Source organism: Giraffa tippelskirchi, chromosome 1 (assembly GCF_054371585.1).
Source record: "Giraffa tippelskirchi isolate mGirTip1 chromosome 1, T2T-mGirTip1v1.2.pri, whole genome shotgun sequence".
Lineage (NCBI taxonomy): Eukaryota > Metazoa > Chordata > Mammalia > Artiodactyla > Giraffidae > Giraffa > Giraffa tippelskirchi.
In genome coordinates this window covers 218509862-218534000 of record NC_137275.1, presented here as the reverse complement: position 1 = coordinate 218534000, position 24139 = coordinate 218509862, and the positions used below count along the sequence as shown (strand labels likewise).

Below are 24139 nucleotides of genomic sequence, written 5' to 3'. Positions count from 1 at the left end.
GTTTTGAACTGAATCTCAACCTGCTTGTTCTCTCCTAGGGCTGAGGCCAGGAACTGAATATGGGATTGGAGTGTCTGCTGTGAAGGGGGACAAGGAGAGTGACCCAGCTACCATCAATGCGGCCACAGGTGAGCCGGCCTGGCTTCCCACCACCACGGGACAGGCACTAATAGACATGCCAGGGAACATGAGGCAGGAGACCTACTGAAAAAGGAGTAGATGCCCAGAGGAAAACAAGGCTTCCAGGATCATCCAGCCCAGATGTTCACATTCAAAAGGAGCATAAGCACCCGGCATCCAATGCTGACCACTTATACGTACCCTTTTTTATCTTTTTATTTGGAGGTAATTGTAGATTCACATGCACTGCAAGAAAGAATACAGAGACATCTGTGCCCTTTGTCTAGAACCTCCCAGTGTAACATTTGTGTAACTTAAGAACACTAGCACAACCAGGAAACTGACACTGATATAATCTATCAAGTTTATTCAGATTTCACTCGACTGTGTGTGTGTGTTTGTACGTGTATATTTAGCTCTATGAACTTGGGCGAACTCCGGGAGATGGTAAGGGACAGGGAGGCCTGGCGTGCTGTAGTCCATGGGGTCTCAAAGGGTCAGACATGTCTTAGTGACTGAACAACAGCATTTAGTTGTATGTAATTTATCACCTGTAGATTTGGAGTCCAGCACTTCGGTCAAGAACGAATAGTTCCATCACACTGAGTCCTTCCTGCTACACTTTCCTATTGCCATGGCCACCACCCTCCCTCCACTTCCCCTTAACCCTTGGCAGTCACTGATCTGGTCTTCGTCCAGTTTCAAGAATGCTACATAAAAGGAATCATGCAAAACACAAACTTTGGAGACTGGCTTTTTCACTCAGAATAATTCTCTTTAGCCACCAGGGAAGCCCCATAATTCTCAGCATGAGTGTGACGGAGTATGAAGGTCCCTCAATTGTGTCTGATTCTTTGTGATCCCATGAGCTGTAACTCGCTAGACTCCTCTGTCCATGGAATTCTCCAGGCAAGAATAGTGGGGTGGGTTGCCATTTCCTTCTCTAGGGGATCTTTCCGACCCAGTGATTGAACCTGGGTCTCCCGCATTAGAGGCAGATTCTTTACCATCTGAGCCACCAGGGAAAGACAGGAAAGGAAAGTGAAGTTGTTCAGTCGTGTCTGACTCTTTGCAACCCCATGGACTGTAGCCTACCAGGCTCTTTCGTCCTTGGGATTTCCCAGGCAAGAGTACTGGAATGGGTTGCCATTTCCTTCTCCAGGAGATCTTCCCAACTTAGGAAATGAGCCTGGATCTCCCGCATTGTAGGCAGATGCTTTACCATCTGAGCCACCAGGGAAGTCCTAAGCCACCAGGGAAGCCCCACTAATTCTCTTGAAATCCATCCAAATTGTGTATTGTATCAGTAATCAGCTCCTTCTATCAAGTTTATTCAGATTTCACTCGACTGTGTGTGTGTGTTTGTATGTGTATATTTAGCTCTAGGAACTTGGGCGAACTCCGGGAGATGGTAAGGGACAGGGAGGCCTGGCATGCTGTAGTCCATGGGGTCTCAAAGGGTCAGACATGTCTTAGTGACTGAACAACAGCATTTTGCATATCATCTCATGGTATGGATATATCACTATAATATTTTTAATCTTCCCAAAACACAATGAGGTATCATACAATGGCATTTCACACAGGTGAAAACTGAGACTCAGGTGAGATGCATGAAGCCACACAGCTCGACAGCAGACCTAAGACTGTGGCCCACAGCCACCCTTCAGTCCCAGAAGCAGCCCTGCCCTGAAGCCTGAAGGGTGTTCAACTCTCTATTTTCCTCCCAGAGTTGGACACACCCAAGGAGCTTCGGGTTTCTGAACCTACGGAGACCAGCCTAACCCTCCTCTGGCGGACGCCGGTGGCCAAGTTTGACCGTTACCGCCTCAACTACAGTCTCCCCTCGGGCCAGCCAGTGGAGATACAGCTCCCCAGAGACACCACCTCCTACGTCCTGAGAGGCCTGGAACCTGGGCAGGAATACACCGTCCTGCTCACGGCAGAAAAAGGCAGACACAAGAGCAGGCCGGCACGGGTGCAGGTGTCCACAGGTAAGGTGGATGAGCTCTGAGCTCTCTCCAGACCCTCGGATGACTCTGAGGCTGGCAGACCCATCAGCCAGGTTGTCCTCAAATGAGAAGATCAGATGGGAAGACGAGTGCTTTCTCTACTCATGAATCCTCTAGATGCCATTTGAGTCACTTAGACATCTTTTCCTCTTGTCCACTGATGTGTCCATAGCGAAGGTCCCTAGCTGGACAATCAATAGTGGCTGTTAAATGTTTCTTCCTAGCAGAACTGAAAGCATGAGAGTGTGTGCTTGTCTTTGGTTCTTTTTATTTTAATCTCATGTGTTCATAGAAATGAATGTTGTATTTTTTTTTCTTGTTTTCCTCCTCTTTAGCACAATCCATTAACTTTTCATTTTATTTCTTTTCAAGATGACCAAGAGGTTTGGAGTAATTCTTTGGTTATTACCCATTAAATATTTTTATTCCAGGTCTTTTTCTCTCCTCTCAGGTTGCCTGAAATGCTGTACACAGTCCTGGGAGCCTGTCACAGAGCGCTTCTCATTTTTCTCTCACTCATTAAGTGATGAACTTCGTTTATCCATAACAGCTTAATCCTGACCTCCCCTATCCCTTCTAGCCCAGGTATCCTGTTCTTTGCACCTGTTCCCATGTTTCTTCAATGGCTAAATTGGAAAAAAGAATCAGTTCTTCTTTTATGAATATGCATATTTAATTTTGGCTCCCAAATAGTCAAGAGGTATAGGTGGAAATTGTTAATTCTTCAGAATATGATAAGGGTTTAGTTTCAATTTAATTAGTGTTTATTGAGAACCCATTGAATACATGGTATCATGCTGATATTTGAAGAAAAATTGATCATGTACTTGGCACTGTTATTTTGACTCATGTGCTCCTGCTCATACTCTGTGGGGAAGACCAGATAGAGTGTTAGAGGAAACTCGCCCAAGGAAAGGAAGTAATTGGGGTAATCAGGATAAGCCAGAGAAAGTGTCTTGGCAGAGACACTATTCCAGCTGAATCTCCATAAGCAGAAAAGGGGTTGCAGTGATGTGCATATTTGGAAATGCCTTGAAAAGTCTTAGTCATTTATAAATACTTTCACCTACACATAACGGAAATCTCAAATAACAGAACTTTAGCAAGACACAAGGTGGTTTCCTCTCTCATAAAGTAAGTCAGAGGTTAGGTAGTTCAGTGCTGGCATAGCAATTCCAAATTAGTAGGGATTTGGGCTCCTTCTATCCTTCTGTTCCACGAGTCTTAGTCTCCGGCTTGCATTCTCAAAGCCACCTCCATGTCACAATATGGCTGCTTCAGTACAGCCTTCACATCTGTGTTATAGGCAGCATGAAGGAGAAAGAGACAAAAACAAAAGATAGTGCCTCCTAGATGAGTCTTTCTGGAAACTCACTCGTGACTTCTTACATTTTACTGGCCACTTCTAGCTATAAGTAAGTCTAGGAGAGGTATCTTCGAGCTGTGTACATTGCTGCCCACATAAAATTGTGGTAGTTTGTAAGGAAGAGGGGGTGGGTATTTGGTAGACAAAGAATAGCCTCTTCAGAAAGGACTTCAGCCTGCCAGGCTCCTCTGTCCGTGAATTTTCCAGGCAAGAATATTGGCGTGGGTTGTCATTTCTTTCTCCAGAAGATCATCCTGACCCAGGGACTGAACCTGTGTCTTCTGTGTCTCCTGCACCGGCAGGAGAGTTTTCTTTTACCAACTGAGCTATAGATTCATTTGCTAAAGTGAACTTAGGTGGTCACTTCTATTGACTCCATGCATGGACTGCTTCCACCCAGCTACGACATCAAGGATCCTTGGGTGGGGCTGCTGCTGCTGCTGCTAAGTCGCTTCAGTCGTGTCCGACTCTGTGCGACCCTACAGACGGCAGCCCACCAGGCTACACCGTCCCTGGGATTCTCCAGGCAAGAACACTGGAGTGGGTTGCCATTTCCTCCTCCAGTGCATGAAAGTGAAAAGTGAAAGTGAAGTCGCTCAGTCATGTCTGACTCTTAGCGACCCCATGGACTGCAGCCTACCAGGCTCCTCCATCCATGGGATTTTCCAGGCAAGAGTACTGGAGTGGGGTGCCACTGCCTTCTCCTTGGGTGGGGCAGGGGTAGCTTAATCATAGATGAGTTGGGGAGAATAAATTGGAAAGAAATAAATCTATGGTAGAGATTTGAATGGTTCAGCTAGTTAAACATGAGCTTGTTGCAAGATGTGAAGGGACAACAAATGAATCAGAGAAACAAGAGAATAATTTCTTCTTCTTTTCCTCCTCTTCTTCTTCCTCTTCCTCCTCTTGCTCCTTCCTTCCTCCCTCTCTGTCTCCCTCTCTCTTTCCTCTTCCCTCAGTTTCACAAATGCTAGATTATAGAGGAAGTCCTGGCTCCCCTCTGTCATCTTACCCTCTGGCCATGACCACTTTATCTCATATCTCCGGCAGGGAATCCCCAGGCTTCAGCAGCTCAGGGAGATGAAAGCTTTCAAGTGAATCACAGGCTGGAATTCCTTTGCCTCTGACTAAGAGCCCAGTTTGGCATCCCAGAGGCTCAGTGGTTTCATTTTCCCAGCCGTGCCTTTTTAACACCGTTTCAAAGAAATCACATTGTATATTTAAAGACATTCCTCAGTCAATACAGGAAAAATGTGCAAAGTTCCTTTTATGGGTTCTTCCCCCGCTGTCTCTGGAATATTTCTCTCTATGGCTTTCTCCATAGAACTATTTTATTTCATTAAGAGTGAGATGGACATTTCTGTCTGTCTCCTGAAGTCTACCTTTCCAATAAACATTTCATGCAGTATCTTCCCAGTAAATATCTCCCACATTTACTCAATCAGTAATGCACTACAGCCATGTTCCATGCTAAGTTCTGGGGATACTAGAGCAATGAAGACAGGTCTGTGTTTCCAGGGAGCTCACTAGTAAACAGACACTTTCATTGCTGTGGCTGGGAGTGTGGGGGTGCAGTGGGAGCAAAGGATACCTTCTAAGTATCAAGAAAGGTTTAATATGGGACAAAGCCTTTGGATAGACACAGAGGAGGCAGGCAGGACTGTGCTGTGGAATACGTAAGTAGAAGTAGAAGGCCAGGCAGCTGGCCTTGCTAAATACTTGGGGAGAAAAAACAAACAGGAAAAGTGGAAGCCCTCGGAGAGGGTACCATGTGGCTATGAGCCTTGAAATGTCAAAGGGCTGTAGGTTCAAACTCAGAAGAAAGGGATTCCCAGCTCTGCATCCTAGACTCTTAATAGCAGAAGTATGAAAAACGCTGCTCACTGTATGTGAGCTGTACAGAGAAAGTGAGCAATCGGCTGCCCTAAAACATTTCCCCCGGAGAATTCCAGGACTCTAGTCATAGCACTGAGCCAAAGCACAAGCCTTTCCCTGGATGCAGCATCAAGTTAAAAGTATGCATTATCTGACTGCCCGTCATACCTGAAATATAATGCAGGGTCCCTACCCCAGACTACACGGCCCTAAATAATCTGGTCCTTCCCATCGCCCTGACTTGGCTCGCTCCCACCACTGGTCCGTTTGTTCATTTCATGTGGTCACCCTGGCCCTCTCACTGTTCCTTACATATGCCAAGCTGGCTCCTACCTTAGGGCCTTTGCACATGCTTCTCCTGATGCCTATATACCCCTCCTCTCCCAGGTCTTCACCCAGCACCTCCCTCATTTCATTCAGCTCAAGTGTAATCTCAAAAGACCTCTCTGTATGCCAATCTAAAAGGGTACCCTGTCCTCATTTACCCCTTCAGACTGCTCCAGAGTTCCTTATGACCCTTGCCTGGCCTGATAGCACTCATTATTTGGTTTACTTACCTATGGCCTGCCTCCTGCATGTGTGCAGACCCTATGGACTGCAGCCTGCCAGGCTCCTCTGTCCATGGGATTCTCCAGGCAAGAATACTGGAGTGGGTTGCCACACCTTGCTCCATGGCCTGCCTCCTACTTCCAACCAGAATGTAAGGACTCTGTCTCTCTTATTCAGTGCTGCAACCCCAGCGCCTTAAACACGATAGGCTTCAGGAGTCTTTGAGGACTCCAGCTCCTCCAGAGACAGTATTTCCACTGACTCTTCTGGTCTTTTGCTTTCACCCCTGTAGAAACAGCCCAAATTCTTTCCCTTAAGAATTAAGGGAAGGGAAGTCATTCTCCTGGAGTCTTTACTTAAGCTTGTGCTCAGTCATGTCCGACTCTTTGCAACCCCATGAACTGTAGCCCACCAGGCTCCTCTGTTTATGGGCTTTTCCAGGCAAGAATACTGGAGTGGGCTACCATTTCCCTCTCCATAATTAAGCTTACTCTGGATAAAAGTGGGAGGAAAGAAAGCAGGAAGGATAGGATGGAGGGAGAAAGGAAGGAAAGAAATAAAAAAAGGCACTAGTGGTAAAGAACCTGCCTGCCAATGCAGGAGACCTAAGAGACGCAGATCCAATCCCTGGGTTGGGAAGATCCCCTAGAGGAGGGCATGGCAACCCACTCCAGTATCCTTCTTTGAGAATCCCATGGACAGAGGAACCTGGAGGGCTAGAGTTCATAGGGTCGCAATGAGTCGGACACGACTGGAGCAACTTAGCACACAGGCATCCCTGTTAGCACTGAACACAATTAGTGTGTGCCAGGCATCTCTCCCACACCCAGCATCTGTATTCTAATAAACTCAACAAAACCCTGCTTGAAGTAGAGGCTATGATTTGCTGTGAGCAGTAAGGGACATAAAGCAGGGAGAATATGCAGATACACAAGGCTGATAAAGCATCTTTCCACACCATGTAAGACTCAACAGCGATACCCCCATAATTCTCAAGGGTCTGGGGAAGCAGAGCGGTGGAATTTTGTTTTGAGCAACAGCTGCAAGTAATAGAGAACACTCTGCTTTAATTGGCCTCTTTGATTTTTCTCATGGAGCAAACTGAAATTTAGTCAAATATTTATCCATCCAACAAATATTTATTTCTTACCTGCCATGGGTCAGGCAGCACTGGCATAGAGAACAGAAAGACACAACCCCTCCCCTCAGGAAATGATGCGTACTGCGATGAGAATGCGAGAACCAAAACCAAAACTCTAAGGCTGTGACTAGTTTGTTTAAAGGCAAGTGTGGGAAGCTACAGGAGCACAGAGGCAAGTACCCATCCCAGTTCAGTTCAGTTCAGTCGCTCAGTCGTGTCCGACTCTCTGCGACCCCATGAATTGCAGCACGCCAGGCCTCTCTGTCCATCACCAACTCCCGGAGTCTACCCAAACCCATGTTCATCGAGTCAGTGATGCCATCCAACCATCTCATCCTCTGTCGTCCCCTTCTCCTCCCGCCCCCAATCCTACCCAGCATTAGGGTCTTTTCCAATGAGTCAACCCTTCGCGTGAGGTGGCCAAAGTATTGGAGCTTCAGCTTCAACATCAGACCTTCCAATGAACACCTAGGATTGATCTCTTTTAGGATGGATTGATTGGATACCCATCCCAGACCTGAGCAAAGTGAAGGCAGGGTATCAGAGAAGGCTTCTTGGGAGAGGTGGTACTTTACCAAGTCCTCAAAAAGAAACAAGAATTGGGCAAGTGGAGAAGGGAGTGATGACATTTCCAGCTAGAGGAACAGCATGTGAGAAGCTCAAAAACATGAGAAACTTTACGTCAGTGCAACCCTAGCCATACAGTCTGCTGTATGATAGAGCTGGAGAGAACAGAGCTCAAGGTCATGGACATCATCAGTACCTTCTACAAAGGGCAGTGAAGATCATGCTAAGGGGCTTGGGTTTCATTCTTGACAGTGTTAAGAGTCCCCCAAAACTGTTAACTCAGGCAAAGCTTTGAATTTCCATTAACTTTACAAGAGGAGATCAAAACACTTTAATCTACCCTTGGGTGGTCCTCAGGCTTGAATTTGGCCATTCTGCTGCTGTAGGAGAATCACTCTGTTTCCTGTCAGTGAGCATTACAAGTGGATGCCTCATCAGTCAGCACTTGGTAATGACCATCTACATGATGGTGGAAATCTAAAGACTTAAAGTTGGCACAGCCAGAAATTCCTCCAGGCCGGCTGGTCAACTCCCCATGAGCACAGACATGGGATTTTGAAATTCTGATTTCCCAGGCCCACTGACATTGTTCAGAGGGTAGATGCCAGTGCACAGCTGTAAGAAAAAAGACAACAGCCTTTTCATAAAGAAAGGCCAAGAAATTCAGTGTGGAATATACAACGGAAGCACTGGGCTTCTGGGGCAGTAAGCCCACGAGTGTGTCATTTGCTGTTGAAATGCAGAGTCCGCATTTACAGGAAGCCTCTTGGTCTCCATCTCGAGTGTTGTCTGCTGTATTTGTATTCATATCATTCCCTCTCTTTTCATAATTCTTACCCACCTCCCATTATTTTAACTACTGATTTTATTCATTGAAATTATACTTTTACTTATCTGTCCAGCATTTGTTTAGTGAAGTGTTTTGGGTAGGGCACCAATAGCCAGAAATTTTGGTGGACTATTATAGTAGTAAATGACTATTATCATTTACTGAGCAACATGACATTATATGAAAATTGCTCTATCAACTATACCAGGCAATGAAGCAGAATACGGGGGACATTGCATAAAAGTATCTGAGACATGTACAAAGGCTGATGCAACGAGAAAAGATGGTTCTCACAAGAAAGAGACATTTTCTAAGGTGGATCTGCTCCTCTCTCCAATCATCTTTACTGCAACAGACAATCTGTAACCCTCCCTTCCACGATTAGGTAATTCTCCCCACATCTCTTGCAACCTGGGATCTAAAATTTCTTCCATGGGGAAAAAAATAAATATTTTGTGTCATAATTTAGAGAGAGAGCTTAAAAAGCAGTTACCTGAGAGGAAACACAGACTTAATTCACATGAAGGGGATCAACTGTCTCTGTCAGCCAACTCCCTGACAAGCAATTTTGACAGCAGCAGGAGAAGAAAAAAAAGAAGAAAATGGGATAAAAAAGGAGAGTTTAGGAGCCACGGAATTGATTCCCTTAACTTTACAGTCTGACTTAGATTGGTTTTTGTCCCGTGTCTCTTTATGCATGAGGGCTCTTGGCATATTTGTAAAGGTCACAATCCTGAGTCTAGTTGTACTAAAAGCCCAAGTTCAAGGAAATGATTGCTACTCCTGGAGCGCTGCACCTGGCTGCACAGAGGCCATTGGGTTGAAAGATGGCTGACCATTTTTCCTTTCTTTCCCCAGAAGTATGGATAGATTCATCACTTTGAACTTGGAGCCCTCGCTTCCTCACCTGGGCCATATTTGTGTGGTTAAGAACTCATATAAGTGAATGAGTGGTCTTGGACAAGGGCTCCAGGACACAGATTTGGGTTAAGTGAAGTGTCCGTAAGAATGACAGTCAAGGTCAGGTATGGCATGTACTTTCTGCAGGACAGTCAGTATTTTAGACTTTTCAGGCTATGCGGTCTCTGTCTCAGCTCCTCTATTGCACCACCACAGCACACAGCCACCATCAGCAGTACGTGAACGCACAGGCATGGCTGAGTTCCGTGACATTTCAATTATGACATCAAAATTTAAATCTCATGCATCTCATATTAATGAAGTATTCTTCTTTAGATTTTTCTAATCATTTAAAAAATTTAAAAGTGTTGTTAGCTCACTGATTACCAACATAGGCAGTAGGCTGGATCTGACCCTCAGATCAGTTAGCAGTCCTCTGTTCTAGATCAAAGAAGATCTGAAATAGTGTCAGGTTTTGCCAAACTAGAACAATCAGGAAGAACATTGCCCAGAAAGTAGAAAACTCTGAATCAAATAGATTCTTGAGAAGAAACATTTTCCCCTCTGAACCGATATCTTTAATCTAACTGCAGGCTAAGATTCTCAAATGAGAAGTCAGCTTTAATGGACACATGAGGCTGATTTGAAATAAGCAGCAATATAAAGTATATATGGAGAGAAACAATGCATTCATTTATATGAGCTCAAGGCAGTTCTTACTCTGTTATTTAGAGGATGTTTCCAGAGAAAATCCTTTCTTCCCAGGTGATGCAAAGACCACTTAGGCTCAGTCCTGGGAAAATTATCACCTTGAAGTGAGACACGTGAGTGTTCTGTGCTGTGCTCATTCCAGAGATGAATAAAGACAGCAAATTCAGCTTTAATTAAGCTTAATAACTGTTTCTCCCAGGGCATTTCTTTCTGTCCAATGAGGGAGAGCTTTGCAGAGACTCAGCTCTTTGTTTAGGACAGCCTTACTTGTCCCGTGTTAATTTACCTCTGATCTTTCCACAGTGGTTTATGTAAACTGATTTGAGCCCCACAAACTGACAAAAATCCCAGCATAAAGAGACTGTGAAACATGCCTTCCCAGGGAGATGGAGGAAGCACAGAAAGGAAGGGAATCTAAGAGGAGCCAATTTTCTCAAAATACAGCAGGCTGGCCAGCTCAGACTAAGGATCCCAAGAGGAGCAGCTGAAGGCTCTTCTTTATGATCTCATCCTTAGGATGAGAGATGCTTTTCAACATGGAAACTGCAGCCTAGAGCAGTGCTAACACAGACGTGTAACATTTTCTAAGTCCACAGGACACTGGTCAGTGGAAAAACACTTTCAAAAGACAAAACCCAACAGGCAACAAGGCAAAATAAGTATTATCTTGACTTTCCTGCTAGTGTTTTGATGGCGACAGCATGGCTCAGGGGTGCGGTGAGTGAAGCATGAGACCGGGCCCCACGGCCCCTCAGCACCCGAAGCGGGTTTGCATTTCCGAGTTCCCAAACAGAAAGCGTTTTAAGCATGGTTTAACAGACCCCATCTCTGTCATTATTCAGACCACACCTCTGAACTGGAAAGCCTCACCGTGACCGAGGCTGGCTGGGATGGCCTCACACTCAACTGGACCGCAGCTGACCAGGCCTACGAGCACTTTGTCATTCAGGTGCAGGAGGCCAACGGGGTGGAGGAGGCTCAGAACCTCACAGTGCCCGGCAACCTGCGGACTGTGGATGTCCCGGGCCTGAAGGCCGCCACCCCTTACAGAGTCACCATCTACGGGGTGATCCGGGGCTATAGGACCCCAGTACTCTCTGCTGAGGCCTCCACAGGTATCTCTTACCTTTCTGTCTCTAGCTTCTGTTTTTCCCAACAGGAAACTGCCAAAGGATAATCAGACGCAGCTCGTTTTTGAACAGACTTGAATACCCCAAGTTATAGCACTATGGTGCCTAATAATGGGAAGAATTCAGGCTGCACAGCTCCTGGTGCAGCTTTCACAGTGCCCTTCATGTGAACCACAGCCTTTGGGGCTCTGCAACTCCCAGCCTGGGGACTATGCGCTGAGCCCCAACAGCAGGGCTCCTTGGCATCACAGGCTTCCTCCTGGGGATGGAGGTTAAGGCATTATATCTAAAAAGAAATAATAATAATAATAATCTTCTTGTCTTCTGGAGGCCAAGGAAATTCCTTAATAAAATAAGATCATGAATGTTTTCCTACACCTCACCCCATCAGCTCTATTTCTCAAATTTAGGAAGCTGCGTGATGCATGGCTCTCTAAAGAAAGTCACATTCCTTTAAAAAAGTAATGTTAGGCCTGCTCTTCCGTTACAGAGTCCCTGGATCAGCGTGTGTGATTTGATCATTAAACGAGTTCTTTGTCCTTCTCCAGGAGACACTCCCCACTTGGGAGAGGTCACGGTGTCCAAGGTGGGCTGGGAGGCCCTCAGACTCAACTGGACGGCTCCGGAAGGAGTCTTCGAGCAGTTTCTCATTCAGGTGCAGGAGCCTGGCACGGAGAAGGCAGCCCAGAATCTCACTGTCCCGGGAGGGCTGAGGTCCGTGGACCTGCCTGGGCTCAAGGCAGCCACTCACTATAGCATCACCATCCGCGGGGTCACTCCGGACTTCAGCACAGCTCCTCTCTCTGTTGAAGTCTTAACAGGTACTCTAGACTGCTTCACTAACTTGCTTCCTCCTGCTTAGGAGAGATCCACGCTCTTCCCTGCTCTAAACTGGGTTCAGCTCCTACCCCAGGGGGGAGCGCCGTGATTCACCCAGAGGTCCTGTCCCTTGTTTGGCCAGGTCCTAGTCCTAGCATGGGATTCAATTCCATGGAAAGCTCCATGTTCTCTTCTCCTGCATAAATTAAGAGGTGACTTTTCTTTCAAAGCAAGTTTCAGCCATATTATCTATCTAAGAAGTTGGAAAGCACACTTGGCAAGTGGAAAAGAAAAAAAAATTGATCTGAGCTCATTTTAAGAATGCACCAAAGGACTCCCTGAAGCCCCATCTGTATGTCAAGAATGGAAGTTGTGAAAAATTCTGAGAACTGTCTATGAAAGACAAAGGCTGACTAGAAAGGCCCTGGCTTCAGTGCCAACAACTAGAGTGTGCTCAACACCTGCTGTAAATCACACATCCGTGATCAACACCAACCAGACAACTCTCCTGACCTCAGCCACAATGCCATCTCACCTGAATCCCAGAATGCAATTGCCTTTTTTTAGTAACTCAGCAACTCTGTCTCCTTGTGCAGAGGAGGTTCCAGGTCTGGGGAACCTCACAGTGACCGAGGTTAGCTGGGATACCCTCAGACTGCACTGGACCAGCCCAGATGGGATCTATGAGCAGTTTGTCGTTAAGATCCGGGAGACTGACCAGCCCCAGGAAGTTCACAGTCTCACGGTTCCTGGCAGCCAGCATTCTGTGGAGATTCCAGGCCTCAAGGCTGGTACCTCTTACACAATCACTGTACACGGCGAGGTCGGGGGCCGCAGCACTCAACCCCTTGCTGTGGAGGTCATCACAGGTATACAACCCTCTTCCCCACACCAGGGACCCCAGCCCGTCATTGGAATAGAGAAAATTCCCCATGAGTCAGGGACTGCTCTCAAAGCTATTGGCAGTCAGCATGAACACAAGCTCTAACTCCAAAGGGTCTGAGTTGGAAGTCCACCTTACTGGCTGAATATTCTTGGGTATCTCATTTTATAACTCTGAGCCTTCTTTTCTCACCTTTGAATCAGAGATAATATTCTGACCTCAGAACACTGTCATGAGCAGTAAATGAGGTAATGAATGAAAGTACTTAGCAAGGCACCCATTCTGTAGTAAATTTTGAATGGGAATAGCTAAATTTATCCAATAGCAACATATCATAGTATAATTAACATACACAGCAGGGCTGTGACACAGAATATTGTCATAAGTTTCTAGAGAAATCTTAGCATTGGTGGCCTCAGAGTCACTGATGGCCATCCATCTGGTAGTCAGACCACTGCAGAATAACCTTTGAAATGATCTATCATCATCTGCTGAAGTTAGCCAAGTCTGTCTCTCTCTCCTTAGAAGATCCTTGAAGCAGGGCTATTTCCAAGAAAGGACAGTCATGTTGGACTTCAATGTGTTAGATTCAGTTTGGAGAGGAAAAACAATTCATCTCAATTTGTCCCCTGAAAATATGCAACTCCATCTGTTACAGAAAACGGTGCTGGTCATGAGGTTGCTAGAAATGGCTTTAAAATGGATCATGAAGAAATGGGTCTGATTTGGGGGATTAGGGTTTTTATGGGCTTCCCTTGTGGCTCAGCTGATAAAGAATCTGCCTGCAATGAGAGATACCTGGGTTTGATCCCTGGGTTGGGAAGATCCCTTGGAGAAGGGAAAGGCTACCTACTCCAGTATTCTGGCCTGGAGTGTTTTTCTGCTGGGCTCTAAGCCTATGCCCTTCTCTACACATCCTGTGTTTTAATCCCACCCAAATAACCTAATCAAATGAATCGTCTTTCTTGCTGAGATATACTGAATAAACCTGGTCCTTGCTAGAAACTATACAAGAAAAGTTGTGTGGCAGTACACCTTAACCGGCCAGATTATCAATGGCCTGTGTTTCCTGAAATATTATCAAACCAAACAGGAGCAAAAGGGGCCCTTGGAACACATGGGATCTCAGAGCAGGGCATAGTGATCTACATCTGTAGTTTATAAACTTTGTGCTGTTAGCAGTAGAATTCCTTTTGCATGGGCAGCCTTACCAGGGGACCCACTATATGAGAAGTAAATGAACAGCTATTCTTGGTGAGTTGGGAAGGAGGAGAGGGCTGTCTGCAACCCAGTTCTTCCATAAAAGGACCAATTCTACAGCCTAAATGCAGCCCCTGCAAAAGGTCCACTTTGCCCAGATTCCCCATGAGCACCGAATCCTGGAATACCTGAGAACCAGTACCTCAGACTTTTTCTGACTGAAATCTTGCAGGTATTTTCTCTTCTGACTTTGAATCTATGGTCACTTCAGCCTCAAAAGAAAAAAGAAAGGGGGGGTTGGGAGATTACATTTAACCCTGAGCAGCAGTGAGTTTCGGAGAAGGCAATGGCACCCCACTCCAGTACTCTTGCTTGGAAAATCCCAGGGACGGGGGAGCCTGGTGGGCTGCCGTCTATGGGGTCGCACAGAGTCAGACACAACTGAAGCGACTTAGCAGCAGCAGCAGCAGCAGCAGCGGTGAGTTTTTCCTTATCTGGAACCCAAACTTTCTAAATCAGTAATGACTATATCAAATTTCCTTCCCACGTTGTTCAGTTCAGCCGCTCAGTCGTGTCCGACTCTCTGCGACCCTGTGAACCGCAGCACACCAGGCCTCCCTGTCCTACACTGCAGAAGAATGAATGATGGGCGCTGCTCTGCACCATCTGCAGAGCAAAACACAATCACTTTTAATTAAGAGGCGACACTCGTTTCACACACAGGGCCTTGCTTTCCGAAGCAAACATTCTTCATTCAGACACAAAGTGCTGTCAGGAGAAACCAGGAGGGAACATGCCAAGCCAAGAACCCAGTACGGAAACTTTGACGCTGACAGATGAGAAAAGTCTGCAGATAAAACATCAGACTTGTCCAAACCTGATTCAGCACATGCTTTGTGCACCCAGTCAGCTAGCCTGTGGCCGGCAAAGGGAGGATCTCTCCAGAGTTCAGCAATGAGATGAAGCAGGGAATTCTCTCCCCCATGACCAAGAAGTTCCAAGGAGAAACATCAAAACATCTCTGTGTCCGTGGATCCCACATTCTCAAATTCAGCTAACCAGTATCAAAGATATTAGGGGAAAGAATTCCAGGAGCCTTCAAAAAGCAAAACTTGAATTTGCCATGTGCTGGTAACTACATACATAGCATTTACATTGCATTAGGTATTATAAGTAATCTAGAGACGATTTTTAAAGTATACGGGAGGATGCCCATAGGCGATATGCAAACACTGCATCAACTGGTGTGCATCCTCAGTTTGTTACCTGTGGAGGTCCTAGAACCAGTCCTCCAAGGATACCAAGGAACAAATGTATATCTGTTAGGCCACCATTTATCCAGTCCTCGCTATATGTCAAATATGATGTCAGGTGATTGTCAGGTATAATCTCAGAGGTTTATCAATATTATCATTCAGTCACCACACATTCCAATGAAATGATGTGTGCTGTCAGCTCCAATTAAAGATGAGAAGAGCAAGGCTCAGAGTTGAGTTAGGTGACATGACCCAGATTATGCAGCCAGCAAACAAGAGTGTTGGAATTCTAACCAAGGCCCATTTGCCTCCAAAGCCCATGCGTGTGTGTGTTAGTTGCTCAGTTGTGTCTGACTCTTCGCAACCCCATGGACTGTAGCCTGCCAGGCTCCTCTGTCTATGGGGTTCTCTAGGCAAGAATACCAGAGTGGGTTGCCATTTCCTCCTCCAGGGGATCTTTCTGACCCAGGGATCGAGCCCAGGTTTCCTGCATTGCAAGCGAATTCTTTACCATCAGAGCCACGAGGGAAGTCCCTGTACTTTTAACCAATTCCTACTCACCTTACCCTGACCCACAATGCCACCTTTTCCATGAGCTTTTAGATGCTAGTCATGCATGATCCTCAGAGACCTCCCAGTGGGTTGTCAATGGTTGAAAATATTTGGGGAAATATTAGCATCACCAAGTCAACGGTAAACAATACAGATGATCCCCTTTCTGACTGTCTTCATCTCCCTAAGAAAGCTGTGGCCAGTTACTGCAGTTCAAACTGAAAATGTCCTGAGATCAGGAATGACCACACACACATAAACACAAGAAAACCTTTTGCCCCTTTCTGTCTTCCCTAGAGCTGGGCTGTGGGACGTTCCTTCCTCATGTTTGGTTGGCAGGACTGACAAATTCCTCTCTGTCCTTCTTTAGCGGAGCTCCCCCAGCTGGGAGACTTAGTCGTGACTGAGGCTGGCTGGGATGGCCTCAGACTCAACTGGACTGCAGCTGACCAGGCCTTTGAGCACTTTGTCATTCAGGTGCAGGAAGCCAACAGGGTAGAGGCGGCTCAGAACCTCACGGTGCCCGGCAGCCTGCAGGCTGTGGACGTCCCAGGCCTGAAGGCTGCCACCCCTTACAGAGTCACCATCTACGGGGTGATCCGGGGCTATAGGACTCCAGTGCTCTCTGCTGAGGCCTCCACAGGTACCTTGTTCTCCCTGTCTAGGGTGATTTCTCTCCAAGAGATAGTGCGAGGAGTCAGCTTGCATCCATACCTAAATCCTTTCCATGCGCCCATTAGCTGCTGACCTTGCATGCTCAGAGACCTGCCCGTAGGCTGTGCCGTGGTCCAGATGCCTTTGATATCTCAGGAATGTACATGCAGATGTGACCTTTTCTGACCTCTAACCTCTCTCAGACCTTACCTGTCTAGTCCTGTAACTGCATCTCTTTTGAATGACAGCTTTCCATTTCATGAGCCAGCTTGATGGTCTCCATTCTCTTCTCTCGTGGTTGGATGTAACCAAAAGCCAACCGTCCCATGTGTGAGTTCTGATGGAACACATATTATTTACTTTAGAGTCTTTTTGTTGGAAGTTGGAAATGGTGCTTTACTATCCCAAATCCCTCAAGGATATGGGCACCGTGGTTCTTGCGTTTGAAAAGAAATGTTTTAATTTAAATGTTTCTCTAAAATGAACTGAGTATAATAGGAGAACTGAATTACCCTCCTCCGGGCAGTTCTCTCAGATACTGAGTCATTGTTAGAACATCAAATTAGCAAATAGCTAGACCAGAAAAGAAAAAAAAAAAAAAAAAGATCACACAATTATGACTGGAGACTGTACCAAAGAAAAAGCCATTCATTAGCAGAAGTACACACAGCAGCATTTGAAGCGAAGAATGTCCCAGGCTATGAATGTCAAAGATCTGATGCCCTTTTTGTTCTTTTAATCAAGAGTTGCTCCCTGGACTATTGGCCTTTGGATGGCGCACCCTCAGCCCAGACTCAGGAGGGTGCATTTTAGTTTACTCATCGTTCTGTTCCAGTGACAGAGCATTCAGTGTTTCCCTGGACCTTGCTCAAGAGCGCAGCCCTCCCCGGCCCCGGTTCCCATGGCCCCTCTTCCCTGTGCCTCCATTGGTCTGAGGTTGAGCAGAGGCTGTTTGGTTTGGTATATGCCTTTCCCATTTTCCGATAATTACTGCAACTTAAATTTTGTGTGAACTTTTATGTCCTAGTTGATTCTACTAAAAACATAGCTCTCCTTTTTAGCCCCCACCATGTCAGCCACTCTCGCTGATGGAAACATACGGCACAGACAACTGACACGTGAATGGTGACCCTGAAATACCTAAAAATTGCAGCTGAGGCTGCCCTGGAGGGGCCCGGGGCCCTTTTATCTAACATCCATAAACCATTCCCTCTCAGAAGGCAGAGAAATCACCCACCACTTTTCATCTTTCCTGTAGATCTTGTGGTTTGGGTGTTCTTAGTATTTTTATGTTTTGTTTTTTCTTTATAATGATACCAACACGCTTGCTTCTGATGAGTCGGTCTGTGGGGAAGAAGAGCCATAATTCCATCTGGTCTGCATTTCACCAGATCTCTTGGGAAGGGAAAGCTTTCTCCTGCCCTGCTAGAGACAATACTAGCTTTTCAAACCCTGCTCCTGCCTGCCCTCTGCATGTTTTATTCCTGTTGCTCAGAAAAGCACTGAGACAAAATGTTACTTCTTGGCCGAACAGGGCTGCCTGATGGCCTCATCCTGGCTCAGCTCTCTCGGTTGGCAAGGCGATACTAGCCTTCTTGGCCCCCGGAGAAGCAGTTAAGAAAGGACAAGCTGTTTTAACAGAATATGAGAACAGCTGGCCCTTGTCAGAAGCACGATGAAAACACCAAGAATCACACTGACAAATTGCCAATTCCCTTTAAGTAACAAAATCAGAAGCCTCAAGGTACCACCTTGGGAGGGAAATGGCATGAGAATTATTTAGTCATTGTCTGAATAGATGGGAACTCCCTCAAAGCAGAGGATACCTGCCTGCCAGCGGGAATGAGGTACAAATGGTCTCCTGAGTGCAATATAAGAGACTGAAAGCTGCCAGCCCTCATATCTTTTGACCAACGGCCAGCGTCCCTGAGGCGTGGCTCCCAGAAGCACCTGGGCTTCGGCAGAGCAGTTCCTGCTGCCAACACTCAGCCTGTCTCCTCACTCAGGCCAGATCTCAGGCAGGCCCTGATCAGGTATGGCAGCTCCAGAGCAGGCAAATCTACTTACTATACCTTCCTTTTTATACTTTTCCTTTTAACAAATCCCCCTTTTCTCTCCTGTTGGCATTGACTGGTAACACTGCTTCATTTCGCCCTGACCCTGAACTGTCAGATCTTTCTACTCAGCTATTAACAACTACAGTCTTAAAACCCAAGCCCAGTGATTAATTCAGATTTATTTGTTTGTTCTCTCCTACCCCTCCTTTTTCAGCTGGAGAACCTGAACTTGGAAACTTAAGTGTTTCCGACATCACTTCTGAGAGTTTCAATCTCTCCTGGACCGCTACTGATGGTGCCTTCGAGACCTTTACCGTTGAAATTATTGATTCCAATAGGTTCCTGGAGACCATGGAATATAACATCTCTGGTGCTGAACGAACAGCCCACATCTCAGGGCTCCGCCCTAGTAATGATTTTATTGTCTACCTCTCTGGACTCGCTCCCAGCATGCAGACCAAAACCATCAGTGCCACGGCCACCACAGGTACACACACATTTGCCCATTCCTAACACCCTCTCTCCAGAGTCTTTTTTGCAGGATGAAGCCACTCCTTCCCTCCCACGGAAGCCCAGGTCACAGGACAGTAACTGTTCCCTGACACTAGGCTGGAACACTGTTGACCATACTTCTCTTCCAGCAGCAGCCCATATGGTGACTTTCCTAATTTATCACTGACCAGGACATTACAGCATAATATATAGTGTGGTCCAGATTGCCAAGCTGAATCTGGAAAAAAGAATTCTCTTCCTCAGTAACTAAAAAACTCTGACGAGAGCTGTTCTTGACTTGGGAAGATGTCTATATTGGTCAAAGAGATCTTAAAAATTATACTGTGTGTTAATATGATGGTTTTTGTCTTCCCAGTGCCTTTGCCTTTCCCAAACCCCAATATTCCCATGATTTAATGACATTGAATTGGGAAAGTGATGACAGTCAGCAAAGGTTATTCATCAGATGAGTGTATGAGGAAGTCACGCTATTCAGACCACCCCAATTCCAATGCCACCTCTAAAAGAAAAGACCAGAACATGCTGGCTTGCTCCCAGAACAGCGAATGGTAGATGGCAGAAACAGAGTAGACAGGTTTATATAAGGATCTTGGTTAACCGAAGAGTGAACTGCCCTCAGTAAATCTGTGTTATCTGTGGCATACACACTATCAGAGATGTTCTCTGGAATGCAGCGAAAGACAATTCTATGTGAATTCAAAAAGGAGAGCCTTGTCCATTTCAAAATAGCATTCTTAGCACACTTTTGGACAATGCGTTCTCCTTACAGGTAAAATTAGACATCACAAACTGAAATTAAAAGTCATTTGTGGAGTAAACAGGAGATTCTCTTCTTCTCACAAAAATGGGTCCCATATTCTAGGAGAATTCAAGAAAAGGATTAACATTGCAGTATCCAAACTCCCTCATTTTGAGTTGCCCAAGGCTGAGGGAGGATCTGTCCTCATTCTACACGAGACTACAAATTGTTATCAGCATGGACCTCAGGAAAAACAGTAAGCTAGCCAGCAGTACCTCATTCTCACCCCAACCAGATGAAAGTTCATCAAAACCTACAGAAATCAGTCAAACACATGTATTTCTTTCACATGGCTCAAGTTGGTTTTCAAAAAAGGGCAAGTTCCTTTATCAGAGGGTAAAGGTTAAAACTTTATGGATTTAGTCTTACATGTTTTGATTTTGACCTTCTTATAGTGTTTTACATTGACATGCTGTTCGTATTTTCTTTTTTTCTTCTCACTTTAGTAGCTGAGCCTCTCCTTAGCCACCTCACTGTCTCAAATGTGACTTCGGGCAGTGTGGCCATCTCATGGAAAGCTCAGGAGTCTGCCTTTGATAGCTTCCTTGTAGAAGTTAGGAATTCTGACCCCCTCCAGGAGACGGTGGTCCATTCTCTGCCTGCGGCGTCTCGCAGCTTTGTCATCACCAACCTCAAAGCTTCTTCTGATTACACTGCCCACCTCCACGGGCTGATTGGCAGGCAGCATGCTCAGACCCTGATGGTCCAAGCAACCACAGGTATTTCCCACGATGGGTTCTTCACTGTCCAATGAACTTCCTCTGACTAGGATTCCCCCCAAAATCACCTTTGACCCAGTTTTCACCCTTCTATTCCTCCAGATCGTTCTCAAATTTGAGAGAACGACCCCAACTAGAGCTTTAAAAGAAAATCACTCACCCTACATTAAGGAACTTCGGTGTCAACCTCTTTTTCCTGACTATCTGCTCACATCTGGCATTGCTCTGTGTGTCTGGATAGAGTTAACCTGACGTGCTTTGGTTGAATTTCTAAAACATCCTTTCATCTGGTCTTGAACATGATCGTCTGCTTGTGGTCTTTCTAATCAGTTTTCCCACGTCTTATTTAAAGGAGTGTGTGCATGCTATTGTTGATTCCTCAGTCACAATGATCCACATTCTCTTTCTCTCCACCAAGCTTTTAAAAGTGGTGTTACTAGCATGCAGAGAACACCCCAAAGCGCACCCCAAGACTCACATGAGAGGACCCAGTGGTCTCATCTTGTTCTTGAGAACTTTTATTTGCTTGCGTTCCCTAGAGACTGCTCTTTTTTTGACACTGACTCTGTCAAGCATGTTTTGCCATCCACTGATATCTGTAACAGAGTGTCAGAGTCTTCTTTTCATCTGTCCTCTTATCCAAATCTTGGTGCATGCGGTAAACATTCAGAGTATGAGGTTTTTGGAAATGTTTGTTTTTCCCAGAAGGGGAGAGCATGTCAAGAAGCTGTTTCAAAGGGTTAGAAGTGGTAAGAGAAAAACACCCCTAGCTTGCATGGAACACTGACTGGACCCTCACTACCATTCTCTGAGTTTCTTCTTGCATCTCACTTTTCGGCTTGGTCGCATCCTTTGGGAGACAGTTAGAGGTTCAGCTGAACTTGAAAACCCAGGTCTTATTCTGCATGACTGTTAATGTGTTGGCACTGCCAGTTTCTGTCTGGAAGCATAGCAAGAGTCCTAACATTCATCCTTAATTCGGGAGATTCCTTTCATAGCAACATACAAGGAAAAAGCAGACAGAGACCCATTGGAGGATTTCACTTTTTCTGTGGTTGAGGTAATTTGCCAATGCTGTAGCTGAAAGCTATAGCATCATTAACTTCTCAAGCTAATTGCTAAGTAGGAAATCCCATGACATTACTTCCGGCTATACTCTGCCTCTGAGCCAGATCCATTTGTCCTTAGAGACTTCACGGCTTCGAGTTATGCTGTGCAGTTGTCCACTTAAAGTTTATCCAAATGAGCCCCTTCTTTCCTCCAAATCCTGGAGCTGCAGCAAAACAACATCTGAGTCCTTGGAAGAAAGAGTTTGCTTCTTCCCAACACTGAATCCTAATCCTAGTGTCTCAGTTATCCTGGACTGCCGCTTCTCTCTAAAATATGTCTGGGTTGAACTTATTTTAATGTTAGTATTATTTAATAAATGTGCATTTAGGTGGCCAGACCATATATGTCTCAGTTGAAACTAGTAGTGTAGTCCCCCTACATTAAAAATGAGTTGCTCTCATCACAGATCATCTAGATTTTAAGCGACAAGAGAAACTTAACCTCAGTGGAACCATCCATCTTTCCAAATTATCCAATAAGTGAATTTTATATCAGAAAATGCAAAGTCTAACTTCAAGTTTTCCTTTAACTTTTACATATACCAGGGATTTTTGAGTGGAGAACATCTTCACCTTTATAGTATTCAGACTGAGATGTAGATTTTCTACATGGTGCGTGCGTTTGGGTTTCTGAATACTACAAAGGATTTCTCTTGTGTGGATATTAACCTTTAATTTCTACAATCCAAACACATCAAAGACTAAATCAGGAAATTCCAAAATAGCATTTTCTAAGGCATGCTCAGTGGCACACCAGCAACTTGAGATGTTCAAAGACTATTCCTCATATAGGGTATCCATTCATTAATAAGTTCATGAAGTGCTATGCTTAGTCGCTCAGTTGTATCTGACTCTTTGCGACCCCATAGACTGTAGCCCGCCAGGCTCTGTCCATGAGGGTTCTCCAGGCAAAAATACTGGGGTGTACTGCCATGCCCTCCTCCGGGGGATCTTCCCAACCCAGGGATCAAACTCAGGTCTCCCGCATTGCAGGTGGATTCTTTACCATCTGAGCCACCAGGGAAGCCCTATGAAATGCTGGGCTAAATGAAATTAAGTAGGTTTCTTTACAGAACCGGCATTACTTTAAAATGCTAGTACACTTCAAGAATCTCTAGGGTGAGATATATTATTCAATATAATGTGAAGCTATCTTGTCTTGGAACATCTCACAGAGCTAGTGTCCCATCACAAACCTTAGAAAATGTACTCTTACTACATCTGTACAATAATTCTATCTACTGCTATAATGGCTTCTTCACCTTTCTTTGTACATGACCAGCAAACGGTCATGTCTCTACTTTAAAAAAAAAAAAGTGCAAATCCACACCTGCGGAGAAAGTGGTGTATTTCCTAGCATTATAACTGATGCAGGTGTGGACACAGCTTGATACACTACCTTTCAGCAAATATTTGGAGGGATTGATACTTTCATGTTCCATGGCTACATGCTAGAGAAATCATCTGCTCCCTCTAATAACGTGTCTCTCTTTCTCTCTGCCCCTGTTCCTTTCCCCCTAGAGCGAGAGCCACAGTTGGGCATGCTAGTCCTTAGCAATATCACTCCTGACAGCTTCAACGTGTCATGGACCACCCAAGCTGGGCCTTTTGCAAAGATTGTTGTCAATGTCAGCGATTCTCACTCGCTGCACGAGCCCCAGCAGTTCACAGTCTCAGGAGACGCACAGCACGCTCACGTCACGGGCTTGGTGGCGAACACTGGCTATGACGTTAGTGTGGCAGGGACCACCTGGGCGGGGGGCTCCACCAGGCCCCTCACTGCCTTTGTCGTGACAGGTACTCTTTCAAAGGCTCTGGTTTTGTTCGGAATTCTAAACCGGGGAAGGGAGGAAAGGGGATTGGCATTCTAAAGGGAAATTCAACCCCCAGTAGAGTCTTCATTCCATGTGAACTCCTACATGAAAGGAGAGCAAGTGCTATTGCCAAGAGAGACCCTTCACAGCCACTCTTAGGAAATGAAGGCAGTAGACTCAACAGTCGTATAAAGCTGCCAAGGAATTCTGTGCCCAGTTTTATAGGCTGTCTGATTCACAGTTTGGAGATCTGGCTGGAGAGTGAGTTTTAAGTTGGTAATGGCCCAAGGCAGGAATTTTGTCCATAAATCATGCTAGGTAAAGCAGCCCATAAACTACCTGCCCCAGAAATAAAATGATTTACTTTTTCTTCCATAAAGGTGTTACTTTTTAAAATTGACATCTACAACAGATTAAGGAAGGTTTAACCTTAGAGCAGATAAATCCCAATTTTAATTAAACCTGATCTATTTATTGAACTCGACTTCTTCTCTTTGAATTACATAAAGAAATGGTTTTCTATTCCCTTTCCTGAAATTATCTTAAATCAATGGCAAAGGCTGA

The 24139-nt window shown here is 45.5% G+C and overlaps 1 protein-coding gene across 23 annotated transcripts in view; it reads left to right on the top strand.

Annotated features, from left to right (window-relative positions):
• Positions 1–24139, top strand: part of TNC (tenascin C) — a 72545-nt gene that overhangs the window by 13828 nt on the left and 34578 nt on the right. For 3 of the 23 annotated variants that reach the window (XM_081575092.1, XM_081575067.1, XM_081575059.1), the window contains exons 8-14: positions 39–128; positions 1851–2114; positions 10913–11185; positions 11749–12021; positions 12616–12888; positions 16281–16553; positions 18836–19108. In XM_081575092.1, coding sequence (XP_081431218.1) covers positions 39–128; positions 1851–2114; positions 10913–11185; positions 11749–12021; positions 12616–12888; positions 16281–16553; positions 18836–19108 — 1719 coding nt within the window. Of the gene's footprint in view, positions 1–38; positions 129–1850; positions 2115–10912; positions 11186–11748; positions 12022–12615; positions 12889–16280; positions 16554–18835; positions 19109–20379; positions 20653–23282; positions 23559–24139 lie in introns of all 23 variants that reach the window. The other 20 variants (XM_081575101.1, XM_081575081.1, XM_081575074.1 and 17 more) reach the window with 13 other exon arrangements.